This window comes from Megalops cyprinoides, chromosome 12, assembly GCF_013368585.1.
Source record: "Megalops cyprinoides isolate fMegCyp1 chromosome 12, fMegCyp1.pri, whole genome shotgun sequence".
NCBI lineage: Eukaryota > Metazoa > Chordata > Actinopteri > Elopiformes > Megalopidae > Megalops > Megalops cyprinoides.
In genome coordinates, this window is record NC_050594.1 from 6235655 (window position 1) to 6253981 (window position 18327).

General features: G+C 41.4%; 1 protein-coding gene across 1 annotated transcript; it reads left to right on the forward strand.

The window, feature by feature from the left end:
• Window positions 1-221: 221 nt before the first annotated feature.
• pnoca (prepronociceptin a) lies at window positions 222-15494 on the forward strand. Its single transcript, XM_036542926.1, has 3 exons — window positions 222-293; window positions 11880-12034; window positions 14168-15494. The coding sequence occupies exons 2-3, from the start codon at window positions 11912-11914 to the stop codon at window positions 14777-14779; spliced, it is 735 nt and encodes a 244-aa protein (XP_036398819.1). The 5' UTR covers window positions 222-293; window positions 11880-11911; the 3' UTR covers window positions 14780-15494.
• The last annotated feature ends 2833 nt before the right edge of the window (window positions 15495-18327 follow it).

Genomic DNA, 18327 nt, shown 5'->3' on the forward strand with positions numbered 1-18327 from the left:
CTTCATGCGTAATAAACTCTCCCCCCCATCCCTCCCCACCCCCCATGACTGTTGCTGTCTCTGTGTGGGAGCTTCTGGGGGTGTAGGGTGGGTTGTGGGGGGGGGGATGGGGTGGGCAGGGCTAAAGGGACGGGTAGGCTGAACTAAAAGGAGGGGGTGTGTCACTATAAAAAGGCAGCTCAACAGCATGTCCTTGTTACAAACAGAGGCTGAAGGTAGGAATCTACTTCCTTTCAACCTTTCAAAGCACCAGAGGACACAAACCCCCACCCCGCCCCAGCCACAAAATACAGGTAAGACTGCCAGAGGGCAGCAAGGAATACACGTGTGCTTTCTGGCTTTGAATCTCTTTGCTTGGAATTCTGGAACTGTTTGGAATGGAGTGCCAGAAGTGTTGGGGTTGGCCCGGCTCTTTATTTAACACTTAAATACATGCATGTGCATTTTTAATGATATGACTTCATTTGACTTGTGGCATTTGGTACCTGTTTTTAATTTAAACCCTTTAAAAAGAGGCAGCAGTGTAATGCAGATCTGAAAAGCAGGTGCAGTATCCCAGAGGTTCAGTTCCCCACTGGGGCACTGTTGTTGTACCCTTGAGCAAGGTACTTAATCTGAATTTTTTCAGGAAAGTATCTACCTGTATGACTAGCTGACATGTTAGTCATTCTGAAAAACAATGATTGCATTGCAAATGATATAAGAATAACATAGATGTGGGGTATTTTCCTCCACATGCGGTAGAAAGAAAACCTTTTTTCCTCAAGTACCAGTGTGGTGTTCCCACAGATGAGCTGCGTAAAATAAGCTTTGTGGCGTACTCACTTACAGGGGCCGGTGCGTAGTTTAGACACACTCATTGTGCACACTTTCCATGTGCTGGCTGCTCGGCTGCCATGCTCACGCTACGTCCTGCGTGTGTTCTGTCCGCCGGCTCGCTGCTGCGTCGATGCTGAGCGCAGACATCCTCAGCATCAGCTTCCGAAACACTTCCGACTTGTCTGCGTCTGTCAGGAGTTGAGTGCAGCAGTCAAAAGGGAGGACCGTGAGATGCCCGGCCGGACAAAGGCTGCCTCAACCATACAGCTTGATATATTAACCTGAGAGGTTCCACAAGTCAATCAAAGGTCAGCTCAATCCCTGGCTTTTTTTTCCATAGCTGTCACTCTGAAAGGTAAGGCACTTCCTAAAGGCTTTGTAAAGGAGTGAGTGAAAGGTTTTTTTCTTCCAGCATACCTCTGAAACCTTGAAACCTCTTTATTGCATAGAATGATTTAACAGTCAGAGATGAAGCACTGCCTCTGCAGTTTCCTCTTAATCATAAATGTTATAAGAACAGGTTTTTTTTACCTCCCATATGTTTTGAATTTAATTTTGACTTTGTACGAGCATGGGGAACAATCTGTCTCTTAATTATGATCAATTAATTATCTCTCTGTAGAGAGAAAGAAACTTCCAAGGATGCACTTAAATGACTGCGTCATCCTCGCCACTTTTTAATTGAAAATTAAGATGTTATGAGTAATTTTACTCTTGCTTAAAAGATTATATTCTTCCAGCTTTGGCTGAACAGGAGGGAAAAAAATATCAGAAGTGTCTTGCAGTGATAATGGTTATGCTGTTACATTTTTAATCATATAAATATAGTAATCAATTTTCCTGGTGAAGAAACAAACCTGTGGATTCCTTTGTGAATTCAAGGGTGAATGAGTTCTTATATCAAAATCTGGCGGTCCTTAGAAATCTTCCGTTTCCATTTTCTTTCTCTCAAACACTCCTTCATCCCTGACGCATATCAATGTGATGCAGAGCAGGATATGAGGCAATATTGTATAGATTAAGAAACATCCTCTTTGGTTGTGGGGACTTTGTCTAAGTACATATGTAAGTCTCAAAATCAATATTTGTGGATTTTGATGCTTTGCAGATGCTTAGGGACTTACTGCCTGTCAAGAATGGTCATATTCCTTGGGAGAAAATAATGTACAGGCCTACTGCTAAGTCCCAGCTGGGATTTAAGAGGATCTGAAAACAGGCTATGATCTGTCAGTACATTTCCATGCCATCTTCCTTCAAAGGACATTAAGTTTGAGTTTCTCCTCACTGCAGATAAGTAAGTGCACTGAACCATATCAAGGATCTGTGATCCTTTTTAATCAGTATTCGGGCAACTGCTACATGTAGTAACAGTTAAATAGGTGCTGGTCTGATGGGATGGTTTTCAGAAAGCATATAGTGAACAGTTAATACAAAATGCAAAACATTTATCCAGGTTGTGACCCAGCCCTTTACAAAAGCTATATTAAGTTACATGACTAAATCTGGTCCACTAAATGACATCAAAAACACAACTCGAATGTGACTGAAATGAACTCCTAAATTCCTTCTCATTTTGCAGATCTCAAACAATGAAATGAACAGGACCATCATAACAGCTAGTAGCAACTGATCATGAAAATCATATAAAAATAATAAGTAATTTGCCTCAAATCATACTATTTAATGCAAAACTGCGAAAAATTGTTTCACAAGGCATTGTTTATTACATATTTATAAAGTGGGTTGTAGCTGTCATTGGGATCGCAACATAAGTAAGAGTCCAATTCATAAAAGGGCACTGTTCCATCATGCTTGCATTATTAAGGGAAAATTCATAATTACAGAATTTGTCCTGTAATGCAATTCCTGTACTTCAGAATTAACAGCAGAGCTAACATGGAAATATGAAGGTTTGTTTGCTGACCAAAAATGTATTCATGTATGTGTTAATTTATTTATAAATTGTGAGCTTCATAATGTTTTAATGATTATTACTACAGTAGTGAAGCATGGTGCAAGAGACAGTCATAGTAACCTTAAAAGAAAGCATACTGAAGGACGCATCTTGCTACTTATAGCTGGAAATTTAAACCCATCCCCGTTTTGTATGGAACACAACACAACACCACGGTATCCATACTCGAACATAGCCTAACTCATCCTTTTAAAGTTTCCACCCCACGCCTTTTAACTTAAATGCACTGCGAAATGAGACGTCCGCCGAGAACGTCCGACGTTCTGTGTGAAATTTCTTTGCTGGTGCCATTTATTGCCATTTGGTAAGATGACGTGCAGATTTTCTTTAATTCCCATTGTTCATTCGAAATGGCAATCAAACAGAGCAACTCAGTGACAAATGCTACCATTCCATAAAGTATAGCGAAAAAAAAACTGAATGTGGATACGGATATGAGTACAGATGTATGCTACGGATATTTTAAACGGACCACTTCGCTGTGTCGGACACACCAGGCAACAGGTGCGTCTTTTACAGTACCGAGTGTGATCTCCGATCTTCTTGGGGAGCGGTCGGGAAAAACGCAAAGCCCCAGTGATCCTCGTGAACTGACAAACCAGCGTCTATGAAATGAGATTTTCGCAGGTGCGCAGAAAGGTCAGCAGCCAGCCGCGCAAGGACGTTACGGCTGCTTGATCTGTCCGGAGCACAGGAGATTAAGCCCATCAACCCTGCAACGTTAGCTGCGAAGGTTCGGGATGCTTGTCTTGGTGATGGAGAATACGCTGGGTTTGGAACGTCATTACATCGTCCCGTCACAGAAATTACTGATGGGAGGAAATAACTTATGTCAAAAGTGCATAACAGTATTTTAAAATTATTCGCCAACCTCCAAATTGCCTTAGAGGTAGAAGGGGTTATCATTCTATTTAGTCACACTGATCCTGGCTGAATATCTTTTAAAAAGTTTTAGGCATTAACTTTGAGAAATACATCACATTGACAGCATTTTTCCTTTTTGCATTTTAGGATCCAACCCCAAGACTATCATTTAAACCGTTGGCTCATGCTAAATGCACAATTACACTGGTAACAGGGAACGTACATGTTAAACTCCCCGTGATTTTTCCGAGGCTAGATCAGACTGTCAGGTTACACTTCAAGGTTAGACTATACGTTCAAAGCATATATCGGTAAGGCACAACACTTTTTAACGCTTTTTATCCAGAACAACATCATTTTAGACAAAGAGGTGGTACCTTGTAATACACAATAAACACTGCCAGGGAGAACGAGATATCTTATCTATCTATCTATATCGTAATATGATATTGTATATATTACAGCTTATATGTATATAAAAAGCTTTTATTATCACTGCTGTTATTTATTGACCTTTGTGTCTTTTAATGTAATGCCCAGTAGAACGCAGTTTTAGACAACAGCAGATACCATGCACAAGTTAGCGATGCTGTTATTTATTGTTATTTATTATTGTGCCATAAATTCCAATAATTTTATCATAAATAAATTTTATCATGCTGTTTTATATTCTTTCAAGTATGCCTTTCGCTCTCTGAGTGCCAAGTACACCTCCTTTCTGATGGGAATTTACGCGTATTCAGTCGGCTGGGTTTTCCTCTCGAGTGTGATTCGCAATGCCGCCCCTTTGAATTGGCAAAACAAGCCAGTCTAAATGCTCGCTGATAGCGGCTCTGAAGTTTTAAATACACCAGAAGACTTTAAAAGGCAGGTCGTGGTGACAGTTTCTCTCAAATGTAAATCACTGTCTGTCATACCCTGTTGTAGGCAGTTTTGTACAAAAAGACAACAGACCCAGGTTATAATAATCCGTCTATTGAAAGTGAAAAGGCATGTCGGTCGTTTCATAGTAATCCTTCCTAAACCTCGGGTGACATGAGCGCCTCAACAATTCTACACATCGCGGCAGTGAATGAAAAGTGGGCAACAGTGGCGGCAATGGGCGCGTTAGCATTACTCAATCCCTTCTTTTTCTTACGTAGACGGCAAACAAGCGTGAGGATCACCTGTACAGCAAACATCTATATTCCTGATTAAAGCTGGCGCGTTGTTATTCAGTACATTAGTCTAGATATGTTGACCTCACGTACCTCAAATCAGGGCTGGTGCTATGGGGGTGCTTAGGAGTGAGGTCCATCTTGCACCCACAGACGGACCTCAGTGCACCCCCAGTTGTCTCCTTATATCCCGATGTCTACATAGTATTTATTATGTTTCTGTATTTTCTCAGGGCACCGAGCCTGCTTCAAATACAATACACAAACTTGGGGGTAGGTGTGGTGGGATGGAGGTTTAAAGTACTACAGTATAGTAAAGGTCAATATTAGAGCACTTCAAGGAGTGACACACTAATGTTTTCATATGATAACACACGCCTGGCTACCTAGCTCGGCAACTGTACCTAGCAGGGTTAGGATAGCAAACCTCTTGCTGATTAATAACTGTATTAATAACTTACTAGGTAATAGTGACAAGTGGCTGCCTAGCAACCGGAAGCATATGTAGGAAACTCTAACATGTGTCTGGCTGGCTAAGTCACCTGCTAGCTATTTTATGACAAGTATCTGGCTACTCTACTAGTACAATTCACTGTTGAAACCTTTGCTGTGTGTATGCAGAAGATGCATTTACTAACAGCTAAACAGAGCTGCCACTTAATTACCCCAACAAGAATCATGGCTGCAGGCAGAGACCTATAGCATTACTTGATGCATGCGACACTAATTTATTTTGATGTTTTCTAGTGCATTCGTTACTGTACTTTCAGTTTTAATGTGTAGGCCTAATCCTAGCTGAATGAGATTACAGTTGTCATGACAGTTTGACGTCACCACAACACCAAACCCATTTATGTGACGAATGGAGTCACTCTGGCACATGTGCCTACCTGGGTGTTTTGAATAGTGAATCACCTCTGACAGTTACAATTATTTTCATAGACTGGATTACTTTTCAGTCAGTCTGGAGTACCACTCAGGTATCAGCAGGAATAAACACACAGAATGCAATATTAACAGATACTAAAAGCATTGGTAAAGCTACTTATGTTTGCACCAACAACCTCCACTGGTAGAACAAATTAAAGTTTCTTATAGTTAGTCATTAATTGTTGTCCATCTAAGCAAGTAACTAGGTCAATATCATTAGAGTAATGATATTTATTTAGATTTTTTTTATAGTTAGGTGTTAATTGTATCCATCTAAGTGAATCATCGTGCCAATATCACTAATATAGCCACCGGTTAATTGACCCGAACCAATCCTGCTAATATCATTTTTGCCATGTAGCACAGATAGAAACGGAACATTTGATATGAATGAAGAAAAAAAAGTGCTGTGTACACTAGGCTTCAGTGGTGAGTCCACTGCAGTCAGCTCCAAATATACATTAAGAGTTTAATAAACAAATAAAATAATAATTTGTTCAGCCAATATATATTACCCGTGTGAAATTGTAACCCAATTCCTTTTGGATCAATGCGTCAGGCGGTATGCCATGGGTGTCAAGCCGAATCTCATCTCGTTTAAGCAGTACAGTCAGGTTTATTTTTTCTATTATTAGTATTGAGGGGTTTATTTGGTTCAAGCAAAATTGATCCACAGTTCAGATCTGATGTTTGACTTAACGTTGGTTCTAAAGGAATTTATTGAATTATGGGTAGCAGTGCAATGTAGTGGTGATGGGCAGGGCTCGCATCCCAAAGGTTGCCAGTATGAATCCCGAGTGGACCACTGCTGTTCTACACTTGGGCTGCATACCCAACCTGAACTGCCAACTGTATCCAACTGTATAAATGGATAATATGCAAAATTGCAAGCTATGCAAATCACTCTGGTTACGAGCATCTGCTGAGCCAACATAATTTAATGTAACAAATTGCCAAAGCTCCATGATACAGCACTGAAGTGCTATCATTGGAGGTTTAGCTGTCTTCGCCTGCCCCTTAAAATGAAGTGTCATATCAAATTAAGGTTGGATGCCAGAAGAACTACACTGCATTTTGGAGTGAATATGGCGTTAGACCACATCTGGTGCTTTATCTCTGTTGGAATCTGTGTAATAGACATGGCTCCTTTTGATTGTTTGTGTGAGGATATGATATGGCAAAATGTGAATTGTATGACAATGAATTATATACTAATTCATCTGTTCATTGATTCTTTCTATTCCTGTCAGAACTGATTGAAGTACAGCCAGTGAGTCTTAGAACATACCTATGTCATAGAATGATCATTGGTGCACTTAAATACAACTGTTGTTTGGGAGCATTTGGACAGGGAGCCCTGATTCACGGGGTATCTATCTCTCAGTCTAAAGTGTTGATTCCTGCTATTTTTTTTTTTACTTGTGTTCATTGGACTGCAAATTAACCTCAGATATCTTTATCATTTTATTGTATCTAATCTTACATCAAATGCCATCCTTGCAATATGGATTCCGAAACTGTTGTGATGTCCAGAGGTCTCGATTGAGTGTAGGGCCTTGTAATTTCCGCAGGTCATGATCGAACGTCACATCGCGTTATGAAGCGATGCGGTATTCACACGCCCCGAGCCCAGCCTCGGCTCTCAGGGCGGTGGGATGACCATCTCCATTTTCTGCTTTAATCCCAGCATGCCTTACAGAGCATTTGCCATCCAGTACAGCCTCTGTACTCGGCCCTCTGTGTGATTAAATGGCTGTCTATATGACATATTGATCGCGATGTGAACGGTTGTGAAATGAGACGTGAGTGATGAGGACCCAAAGGCTTGTTTGGGGGATTTATTTATAGCCGGCCTTACGCTGGTGTTGGGTGCCTTTTGGCGCTGATTGAAAATGCGTTCAGAACAATGGAAGTTCACCGTACGGGAAGCACTGAGAGACAAATGTAATATGAAATTGCACCGACCCAAACCAATGTGGATTTATTTACCTGTGTGCTTGCTGTGCAGTCAGGAAAATTATTAGATCAGTGGAGGAAGGATGTGCTGGATAATGCAGGCCATCTCTGGGAAGGTGAGAGAGACAGATAGACATTCAGGAAAATAGTGTGTGAAGTCATATATATGCATGAGCTTCGTACATATGTAATATATCTGTATATATGAAAGATGATTAATTCATTTCTTGATGTAGCATAAAACTGTTACTCCTACACCTGCAGATATTCCACTGTATGATGTATTTGTTATGACTGCCAGAAGTGAACTGGAATGGAAGTCCACACTGTCTTTTTTTTTTTTTAATTGAGAGAGCCTCTGCTGGATTCTCTCCAAAAGAAACCAGCCAGACGTGCACGCTGTAATCTGATTTAACTCATTTCTCAAGGATCATCCCACCTTGATAGAAATGCAGCTGCAGAAAAAAAAGGGTCTTGAAACAGGGATGGGGATGGCAGGCCATATTTCTGTAGGAGGGGCACAATCAGAAAAATCAGGAGAGACTGTCATTCAGAGGTTGCTGTGTGTTGAACATGCTCAGAAAAACCATGTGGATACCCACGTGTCCTGTTTAGCCACACAAGTGAGTAATAAATTAAACTCATGTCTTTCTGACGTATGTGACGTACTGTGTATATGTGAACCTGCTATGGAAGGTGTATAGTTCCCCGTCATTTCTTCTGCAGAGTTTGATTTGCTCCCCGCATTAGGTAAGCGGGTCTTGCATTTAATGGGAATATCATCACAAATGGGAGAGTGAAGCTTCATAAACCCCGAAATTAGCTGGAGCTATCTTGTGTCATCAGTAGTCCACCAATTTGAACCCATTGGTGTGTTTCACGATGGAGGGCAAAGTCTTTTTATTGGCTACTGGCAATGAGAGATTGACAACATAGAGTAGCTCATCCATTACGGGGTTCATGAAGACTCACTGTCCCATCACTTCTTATCCTGTCTTTCACTGAGAATCATAATGTGATTCAGAAAGGCCATGGGGTCAATCCCTGCTCAGACCTCATAATTCAGCATTGTGCTGCAAATATAGTGATTGGCACCTAGACCAGGTTTTTGAGCGTTTTTTTTGCCAGGTTCTTCACAGCCCTGGAAGATTTATGGCTGGAGGAGCTGATCTGAGATCAGATTACCTGCAGTAAGACATCCCTCTGCAGTCTGCAGTGTCCGCGGTACCTCTTCAAAAATCTATTTAACTTAATAATGCAATTCTCAAAGCACAATGTCAATATAAGCACGTCTGTGTCTACCCTATATGGGATTTTGTAAGTTACTCACCTCATTGTAACTGGTCATTCCATTTGCGCTTTCATTTTAGTGTCTTTGCTAGATGGGATAAGATGGAAGTGTATATAGTGTAATTCTGACATTATTCTTCATATGAGTCAACTTCAAATGGCACCCAGATCTGATAACTGAAACATTACAGATGGTTGACCTTATAGTTATAAATGATCATATTTATCCAGTTGGACCTCAAAATATATTGTTACTTGTCTGAGAAAAGAATATTTGAAATAAATCTTAAATGAAAAGTTCACATGAACATGCACAGACCAGTATCCCTTGCGAGCATTGCTTAAAAAAGCTTGGTAGAGCCAAACAAACACTTTCAATGGGTTTTATGCTCTGGGTGACCTTTAAATGTTGTATGCTTGACACAACAGAATATTTGAATAGTGGGTGTAATCTTTTCTATAATGTCACATTATTTCATTAAAACCATCCAGTTTAACCATCCAGTGACAGTCAACTCTGATTTGGAACATGTAAAAATTGCCCTTGGGTCTTAGGTACTGCTGTAATTGTATCCCAATAGAGATGAGGGATGTGCTTTTATCATTCTTGTGCCTGGAGTGTTACCTTAAATTAAGATGAATTAATTGCACTGTTGAATCAATTCCACTCATTTCCATTCAAGTCACAGATGTACTTTGTAGGCTACGGTTATGCTGTGGTATGTTACTACCTTCACTGTCCTGTTTTCTGTATTAGCCGTTGAAAAAAAATGGGGGAAAAGCCCTAGAGGATCATTAAAGTGCAAAGATGATAAAGTGATTAAGTGATGAGTGATGTTACACCCAAAACAGGCATTCTTTGGGCTTTTACTGCACAACACGAGTTATTAATCAGTAATATTGTGTGTATCACAATATCATTAATAATATCATTTAGAATGTGTGTTGCTGTTTTAACAGTACTAGCATGACTTTCATGTGATGTCTCTGTGAAGCGCTACTGTGCTTCCTTTGCTGAAGATATAATCTCATGCGAAATTGGACTGACTGAACGTACTCAGGGACTGAAGAATGATTGGCTTCTGATATCAGCAGAGTTTATATCATGACTATCAGTGTGACAGTGCTGCTGTTTGAGGGTTAGGCTGCTATTAATTGTAAAAAGGAAAAAGCCCTTCAGGCCTCAGAGAGTGATCTTATTTATATACGTTCACACAAAGTGAACAGAGGATGTGTTGAAATTAATGAATGTTAAAGGTCATTAAGCGCATCTTTAACAGTCTGATCCTATGTGATGGCGGCACTAAACAGATGTGATGTTTTTAATTGCAGTTAATACATGGCCTTTTTAGCATTCACATCCTTGCACAGCATTTAGAAAAGCTACAGCTCATTCATATGTAATGTTTTCTTACAGCATTAGACCCTGTGTACACATGACTATAATGCATGTTAGCAATGTTGCTGTTGGAGATAATTGTTAGGCAACATGTGCATATTGTTATAATTACTGTTGCATGCTTGTGTGTTAACAATGTTTTTGAACTTGATGCTCAATCACTGGCTGTTCTGCACCTACATTCTTGTTCTGTTGCTTCTTTGATAGGCATTTTTAACATATCTTGACATGATGGCTCTGTAAGTAAGCTCTGGATGAGCAGGTCTGCAACATCCTTTATAAAATATAAAGTTAAGCCTGTTTAGACATTTGAGTCATTTTTCACATTGCCACACTGAGTGGTTGAGACTGGGTGACTGGGACTTTCACAGTGCAATCTCTGATCTGCTTGGTTACTTGTTCTCCCCACAATGTGAATCAATGCTTAATAAACTCAAACATACCCGACCCCTCTGTGTGTAATTCCTATTATACCATTACATTGTATTATTGCCATTTAGCAGATGCTCTTATCCAGAGCAACTTACAATTTAACCTATTTATACAGCTTGATATTTACTTGGTCAAGTGTGAGTAAAGTACCTTGCCAAAGGATACAACAGCAGTGCCCCAGTGAGAAATCGAACCAGTGACCTTTCAGTTACAAGCCCTGTTCCTTTACCACTGTGCTACACTGCTGCCAACCATACCATAAGCACTGATTCATACTGCAGTCAAAGGGGATGGCAAGTCTTGCTCAGGGATGATTATAGACTTACTACATTGGAACCTCAGCTGGTTATAAGTTATAAGTTATGAATGTATGTGCTGGGATGGGGTTGCATGCTTATGGGACTGAGACAGTATCCTGAAGGTGTGAAGGGAGTTCAATACCCAAAGCACTATGATTGATTCAAATCTGCAAGTCACTGACAATACAAGGTAGCATCGCCCATCATGGGGTTTGTGAAGCCTCACTGTCCCACAACTCGTTTGTTCATGAAAAAAAAAATGGGTTAGGTGAACTACATAGTACAAAAAATATGAAAAAATCCTTCTATTTTCTCTATTCAAGCTTCATTTAGTCTGGATGACCTGGAGAAGCTCAGCAACACTCCAGCTGAGTTAGATTTTGCGTCACATGTTCTCATGATCTGAGTTAAACAACACCTACTGTACGTCACCTGCAACACCCTATTGCATTCTTATCAGTCAGTTATCTTGACTGATCTCCATGTTGATGTTGACCCAAGGACAGCAAAAAGAAAGTAAACTTTAAAGAAGGCTATATAGCTATGGCAACAGCATGAGGCCATGCAAAGTGGTCTTGCTGTGCTTTTAGGATACACCACTCATGTGCTAAATGTTGTGTTTTTAACGATACTTCAAGAGGAATGGCAAAGGTGTGACAAATTCAAGGGTGCTAGGGTCAGATGTTTCTGTGCTAAAATGTATATGGCCAGCGATTAACTTGTGTCTCTTTTCTGCTGGCCCCCTGTACCCTCTCCAGGCCTCATTCCCCTCTTGGTCACCCTGCCAATCATGAAGACGGCCCTGTGGACTCTGCTGCTATTCTGCCTGTGTGTCCCGGGACGCAGTGACTGCCAGAACGACTGCCTCTCCTGCAGCCAGCAGCTGCACAAAGACCAGGCCTTCAGCATGCTGGTGAGGCCACAACACGGGCTGTGTCAGGCAACACACAGGTCTACATCACATCACACTGAACGCAGGTCTACATCACACATCACATGGCACACTGGTCTACATCACACAAAACACTACGTCACATAACACACTATATCGCATATTGTATCGCAATATACTTATCTATATCACATAATACCACACAATACACTGGAATGTATCATACAACATGACACAACACATTGTTCTATACTACAAAACAAGCAAGTCTATACCACACGGCACACAGGTCGTTATCACACTCGACACTGCACTACACGTCTGTATCACACAAGTGACAGATCTACTTCAACGTGCAGCTCTATATAACAACCCTCATGCACAAAACTACACAACACAAAAGCCTGCATAATACAAGACAGGTACAGCACATAACACCTAGGTCAACAGAACATCACACAACACACATCTGCAGCACACAAACATGCTCTCACTCTCTCTCTTACACACACACACACACACACACACACACACACGCACACACGCACACACGCACGCACACACGCACGCACACACGCACACCACTCTCTCCATCATGCATCATAATACAAAGAGAGCTGAGCCCTAAGGCACACACACTTGACTGGGTGCGTAACAGTAAGAGGAGCGGAAAAGCGCTGGCCTTTTCCAGCTGGTGGCGTTTCTCGGGCGGAGTGAGTCACAGACGCGATACCGACAGGCCTATTCACAGAGCTAATTACCCAGCAGAGTGTTTAGACACAAGCAGCTGCGGTGATTGGATTATCCCTGTGTGAGTACACCCCGGGGCAACACGAGCGGCTGGTGGTCACGCTAACCTACAGATACACAGAGAGGGACCCCTGCTGAGTCCAACCTCAGCCTTCTGGAGCTCTCCATCAGTGTGAAACAACCATGACCAGCAAGGACATGCCCTGCTCTGTCACAGCCCCCAAAATACCACCAGCCCCACCCTTCTGAACTCGCTGGATTAGTTCCTCCCAGGCCCCTCCACCCCCTCTGCCCCCACCTGCCACACCCCTCTGAGCTCACGACTCATCAAGCTTTCTAGTCCTTGCCCTCAATTTGCATCATCTAACTGACTTCAAAGGATAAATAAATCCACTGCTGTATTGCTTTTAACTTTCTTTTCTGATGGGCTCCATATTTAGAGTCATCTCCTTTTAGGTTTAATTTTGCTTTACCTTACATTAAATTATAATCATTTAGCAGACACTCTTGCCCAGAGCATCTGCTAACCCCTTACATAAGTTACAATTTTTACAGGTTATCCATTTACACAGCTGGATATTTACCGAGGCAATTCTGGAGTAAGTAGCTTGCCCAAGGGTACAGCAGCAGTGCCCCAGTGGGGAATCAAACCAGCAACCTTTCAGTTACAACCCCTGCTCCATACCACTACGCTACACTGCCACCCCAGAAATAAACAATTGCACAATCACTTGCAATTGCGCTTGATCGTATTGTCCATTTTAGAATGGTTGTCAAAAGAGGGTGACACTAAGTCGGAATGCCATTAAGTTTTTCCTTTAAGCTTGTCCCATCTGCATTGGGCGGCTGCATTGATGCAGTGGCCAGTGAGTTGGAAGCCTTAGTCCCTGAGCCCTTGAGCAGAATGATTCAATTGAATTGCTTCAGTAAGTATCCAGTTACACATGGATAATACATAAGCTATGCAATTCACTCTGAATGAGTGTTAAGTAAGTGATTAATATCTTAAGCAATTGGATTTGTTATTGGAAAATGTTGAGTCCATATGCAACACCACTACCACGTCATTGACGTGTTCTAGCACTGGGTGAAAAGATTTTCCTGCAGACTGACAGGTGCTGCACCCAGGGGCTCTACGTAAATACTTTCTAGCACATTCTTTCAACCACACACCTAAGATCGCACGTATAGCGCCGTGTTTTCAGACGCGGCCTGTCTGTCGGAGGAGGAGGTATGATTGAGGTGCTTGGGTTAATGAGTGGCGCTGCCCGATTTTCACCGTGTCACTGAGCATAACGATATACAGGTGTTGTTTTACGCACCATTACACTGATGAGCCGAGCCTGTGAAACGCAGACTCCCCCTAACAGTGTTTTTCATGCGTGTGTGTCTCTCCATACGCAGGTCTGTCTGGTGGAGTGCGAGGGCAACGCTGCCCCGACCCCTACCTGGGAGCTGTGCCGCCAGGCAGCTGAGCAGGTGCAGTTAACCTCCTTTCCACTAGGGGGCACCATGCTGAAAAGAGAAGAGGAGGCGGTGGCTGCCATGCTGCCCGCCGACCAGGGAAACAGAGGGCTCTTGTACTCTGGGGCCCTGCAGCAATTCGACAACGTGGCACGGGCGCTGGGCATCGACGAGCTGGGCAGGGACAGCCGGACGGCTCAGCTCAGCGCCGCCTACCGCTCCCGGCAGGGCGGGTCCGAGGAGGAAGAGGAGGAGGGCGAGGAGGAAGAGGGGAACAGCGTGATGGACGGGCAGGAGAACGGGGCAGCCCTCAACCTGACCAAGCGCTTCGGCGGCTTCCTGAAGGGCAAGTACGGATACAGGAAGCTGATGGACCCCGGCCGGTCCTTGCAGAAGCGCTACGGCGGGTTCATAGGCGTCCGCAAGTCCGCCCGAAAGTGGAACAACCAGAAGCGCTTCAGCGAGTTCCTCAAGCAGTACCTGGGCATGACGGCCCGCGCCAGCGAGTTCAACAGCGTCTCGGCAGACATCACGCGGCAGAACGAGGTGTAGCGCCCCCCGCCAACCCCCCCGGCGCGTTTGCCGCCATAGCAACAACAGCTTACAACCATGACATGAAACATAGAACACAAAGCGTGTTGCAATCGTTTTTTTTTTGTAAATGCCCACATCTTTCATGAAGTAATGTGGTCGCCTCACATACTTTAAAAAAAAAAAAGCAAAGAAAAGAAAGAACTCAAAGGATTGTACATAAACCATGTAGAAAAGGGCCCTGCAGAAATGGGGGAAATCATGACAGATTTATCATATCTGTTATGGGGGCATTTTATGAATAATTAACAGCTGGAACATAAAATCAAACACTTCAATTAATTCTAGACACTTTCATATACATTTAACATCCTATTATGGGTCAACAAAATGCAGGGTAGTAAAAGTCAGTAGTATCACGTGGTCTTCATCCTTACATGTTAAATCCATCCGTGACAAAGAGTTCACCAAAAAGCACTTTATATGTTCAAGTCGTTTTAAAATATAATATAATATAGCTAGTTACAATGAACATTGGCTGGGGTGTTAAAATTCCCATACTTGATTGCTGGGCTAAGTGGGAGGACACTCATCCCTTTGACGACACTGCCCTCTAGTGGTCATTCAGAAACAGTTTTACCGCTCCGAAACTTGTCGCCTCAAAAGTGTCATCAAATCCACCGGAATATGTATGTATTTTTTTTTTTTAATGACGAGCTTTCGATCAAATCTTGAACAATGCTCAGTTTCCCAGTATAGAAGACAGATCAGATTGTGCATGTTACGAGTTTTACCGTGTTTCCTTGTAAATATACAAAATCATTTGTGGAGTATTGCTGACTCTGATTCCAATTCTTAAAAAATACTCCAGACTTCATATATTGTCATAGTGAAAATGAACTATTTATTTATATGAAATACTTTAGTAGCCCACTCCAATTAAGTAGAGTTCATCACTGTTGACTCCATCACATATGTTTGTTTGACCCAACAGTGTCTGTGTGAGTGCCCTTTTCTTTGGTCCATTTTCTCTGTGTAACCGTTTTATTGCTTGATATAAGCCTGTACAGAGATGAACTAAATATAAAAATGATTAATAAATTAGTTTACTATTTCTTTTGTGGATTTTCATGCAGCAAATGTTTGTCTCTTGAAGTGATTTTTTTCTAGACTAGTATATGTATCCAATTGCTCGGATGAGATCTGCCACTCAGAGGATTATAAAATGAATATAATATATATATATATAAATATATCCTGGATGATGAAAGCACTGGCGTTTCCTGAACACCATCTAAACACCATCTAACTGATATGATATGATGAAGTGTGACTAGTGATGGATAACACTAATCGTTAACTGGAGAAAAAATGGTGGTCGCTGAAATTAATAAAAAGTGATAGGTCACGCGTTTGGTAGTTATGCGCTTTTCCTTTTACGCTCAATGCCTGACCAATGTTGGCTGCAGAAAGGTTAGCCTTTTACTCGTATCACACTAGACATCCTGCCGCAGCACCAATAATAAGTGAAACTGTATGACCCCAAGGAAGCAACTGTATTTGACTTGTGCAAATTGCGAATCAACTCGTTGATGATCTCTCTCTCACACACACACGCGAATAAAACGCAAGAACAGGAATAGCTGCATCAACCTTATAAAATATATTTAAACGACATCAAAATGACAAGAAACATCTGCTTTACAGACTAACATACAAAAAACGTCACAAAAGAGTTTTGTTAGTTTTTTTTTTCCTTTTTTTCCAACTTTCTGGATACATACATTGTACGATACATAATCAAAAAATATTTTTGCTCTTACGTGTTAAATGGTTTCATGGTTTCGTGGATGCTTGAATAACTCGTTCAAAGTATCAACCCCAGCTACATTTTGGGGGTCAGAAGAAAATATTATGCTAATCACATTATTGGCAAATGATATATAAAGTATGAATGAAGTATAACAGCGCGCCGTTCTCCACCAAAGTGGAGTGCAAAGTGTGAGTTTGTGAGGCGTGTTCCGACGTGACAGAGTGAAAAAGGTACGTGGAAGACCATAAGTTTGTTACGAAGGAAATATCCTGTTTTCTGTACACGCTCTTCTACAGTAAGACTTTTACAATAAGTCTCTGTAACCCCAAGCAAATCTGGTTTTGGAAAATCATTGGCACCAACATTTTTTTCCCCTTATTTGGTCTCTCGACAAAGACGCGAGTTAAAAAGCTTAAATAATTCATACACTGTGGAAGCACGTTGACTTGAAACACATCAACAAAGACTTCAAGAATAGAATTTGATACGCGATTTCTTACCAATTAAATCTTTTTGAATCCTTCCTCTCGTGTTTGAGTGCCTTCTTCAAACTCATTATGTTCGACAACACTTTGTTTTACATCTCGGAAAGATGTGTTTTGTCCTCCTTTAAACCAATGCAATGCCACGCGAGGCTCATTTCCTACAACTCAGAGCTTGCTGGGCAGCTAATTCTGAATTGATCAAGTGATTTATTGTCACTAGGTTTGTTTCAATTAACGCTGATTTTTGCGATATGCTTAATGGAAACATGCACCGCGCGACTACAAAGTTAGTCGACTTCACAAAAATAGGCGACGTTAAGGATAATATAGCCAGCTGCGATTCGCGCACCATTGACTGCAATAAAAAAATCCATCATTTGCTTACACAGACCATAAATCTAAGCCACCAGCAATTGCAAAATGCAAACAATTGCTCCTTAATAACCTAATTCAGCTGTTTCCTGAACCAGCAATTTCAATCTCAACACTTGTGTTGGCGGCTGTTACGCAAAACGAAAGGCTGCTTTTAGACCACAATATCAAATGGCATTTTTAGATATTACATTGCACACCGCCACTGGAATCCATTTGTGCTGTTGCCATAACTGTTTGAAGGGAAAAAAGGATGCAAAATCTCGTAGGTAAGAAACCGCGTACAACATTTTTTTTTATTAAGTGCCCAATTAAAAGTTGACGCCGTCATGCTCAAATGAAAGTATGACTTTTCCTGTACCACCACCAGAGGGAGCCAGATTGGAGAGTATTTCCTCTAGCAGTGGATTCAGTTATTTGTTTGAGTATTTGTTTCAAAGCAGGCATAGTCACAATCATAGGGAAAAAGATACAATATTTTCCCCATATTTATCAAGTAATATTAAAGCTTTGTCAGTGACAGAGGAAACAGAATTTTTTTACTTCCGCAAGACTGTTTACATCTTAGAAATACTAGTTTGTCATAGTAAAAATATGCTGCCAAAACATTTAACAAACAATACAAATAAGTGAGCATACAAATTGCTCTAAAAGTACAAACATCTTTTTTTGCTTAAGACCAAATTATAATAAAAATGACAAGTTTGCAAGTATAAATGGCTTATATACACACACTCACTCACTCTTAGTGAGCACTGTTTGAGCACCAAGGTGCTGGGAGTGGGAGTCTGAAAACAACTCCCCAAAAGGGTGGAGCTACCATACGCTGTCAATCAATAACCTGGACGAACCAATCCACAGATTTTATTGTCAATGGTAAAAGACTATGATAGCTAGGA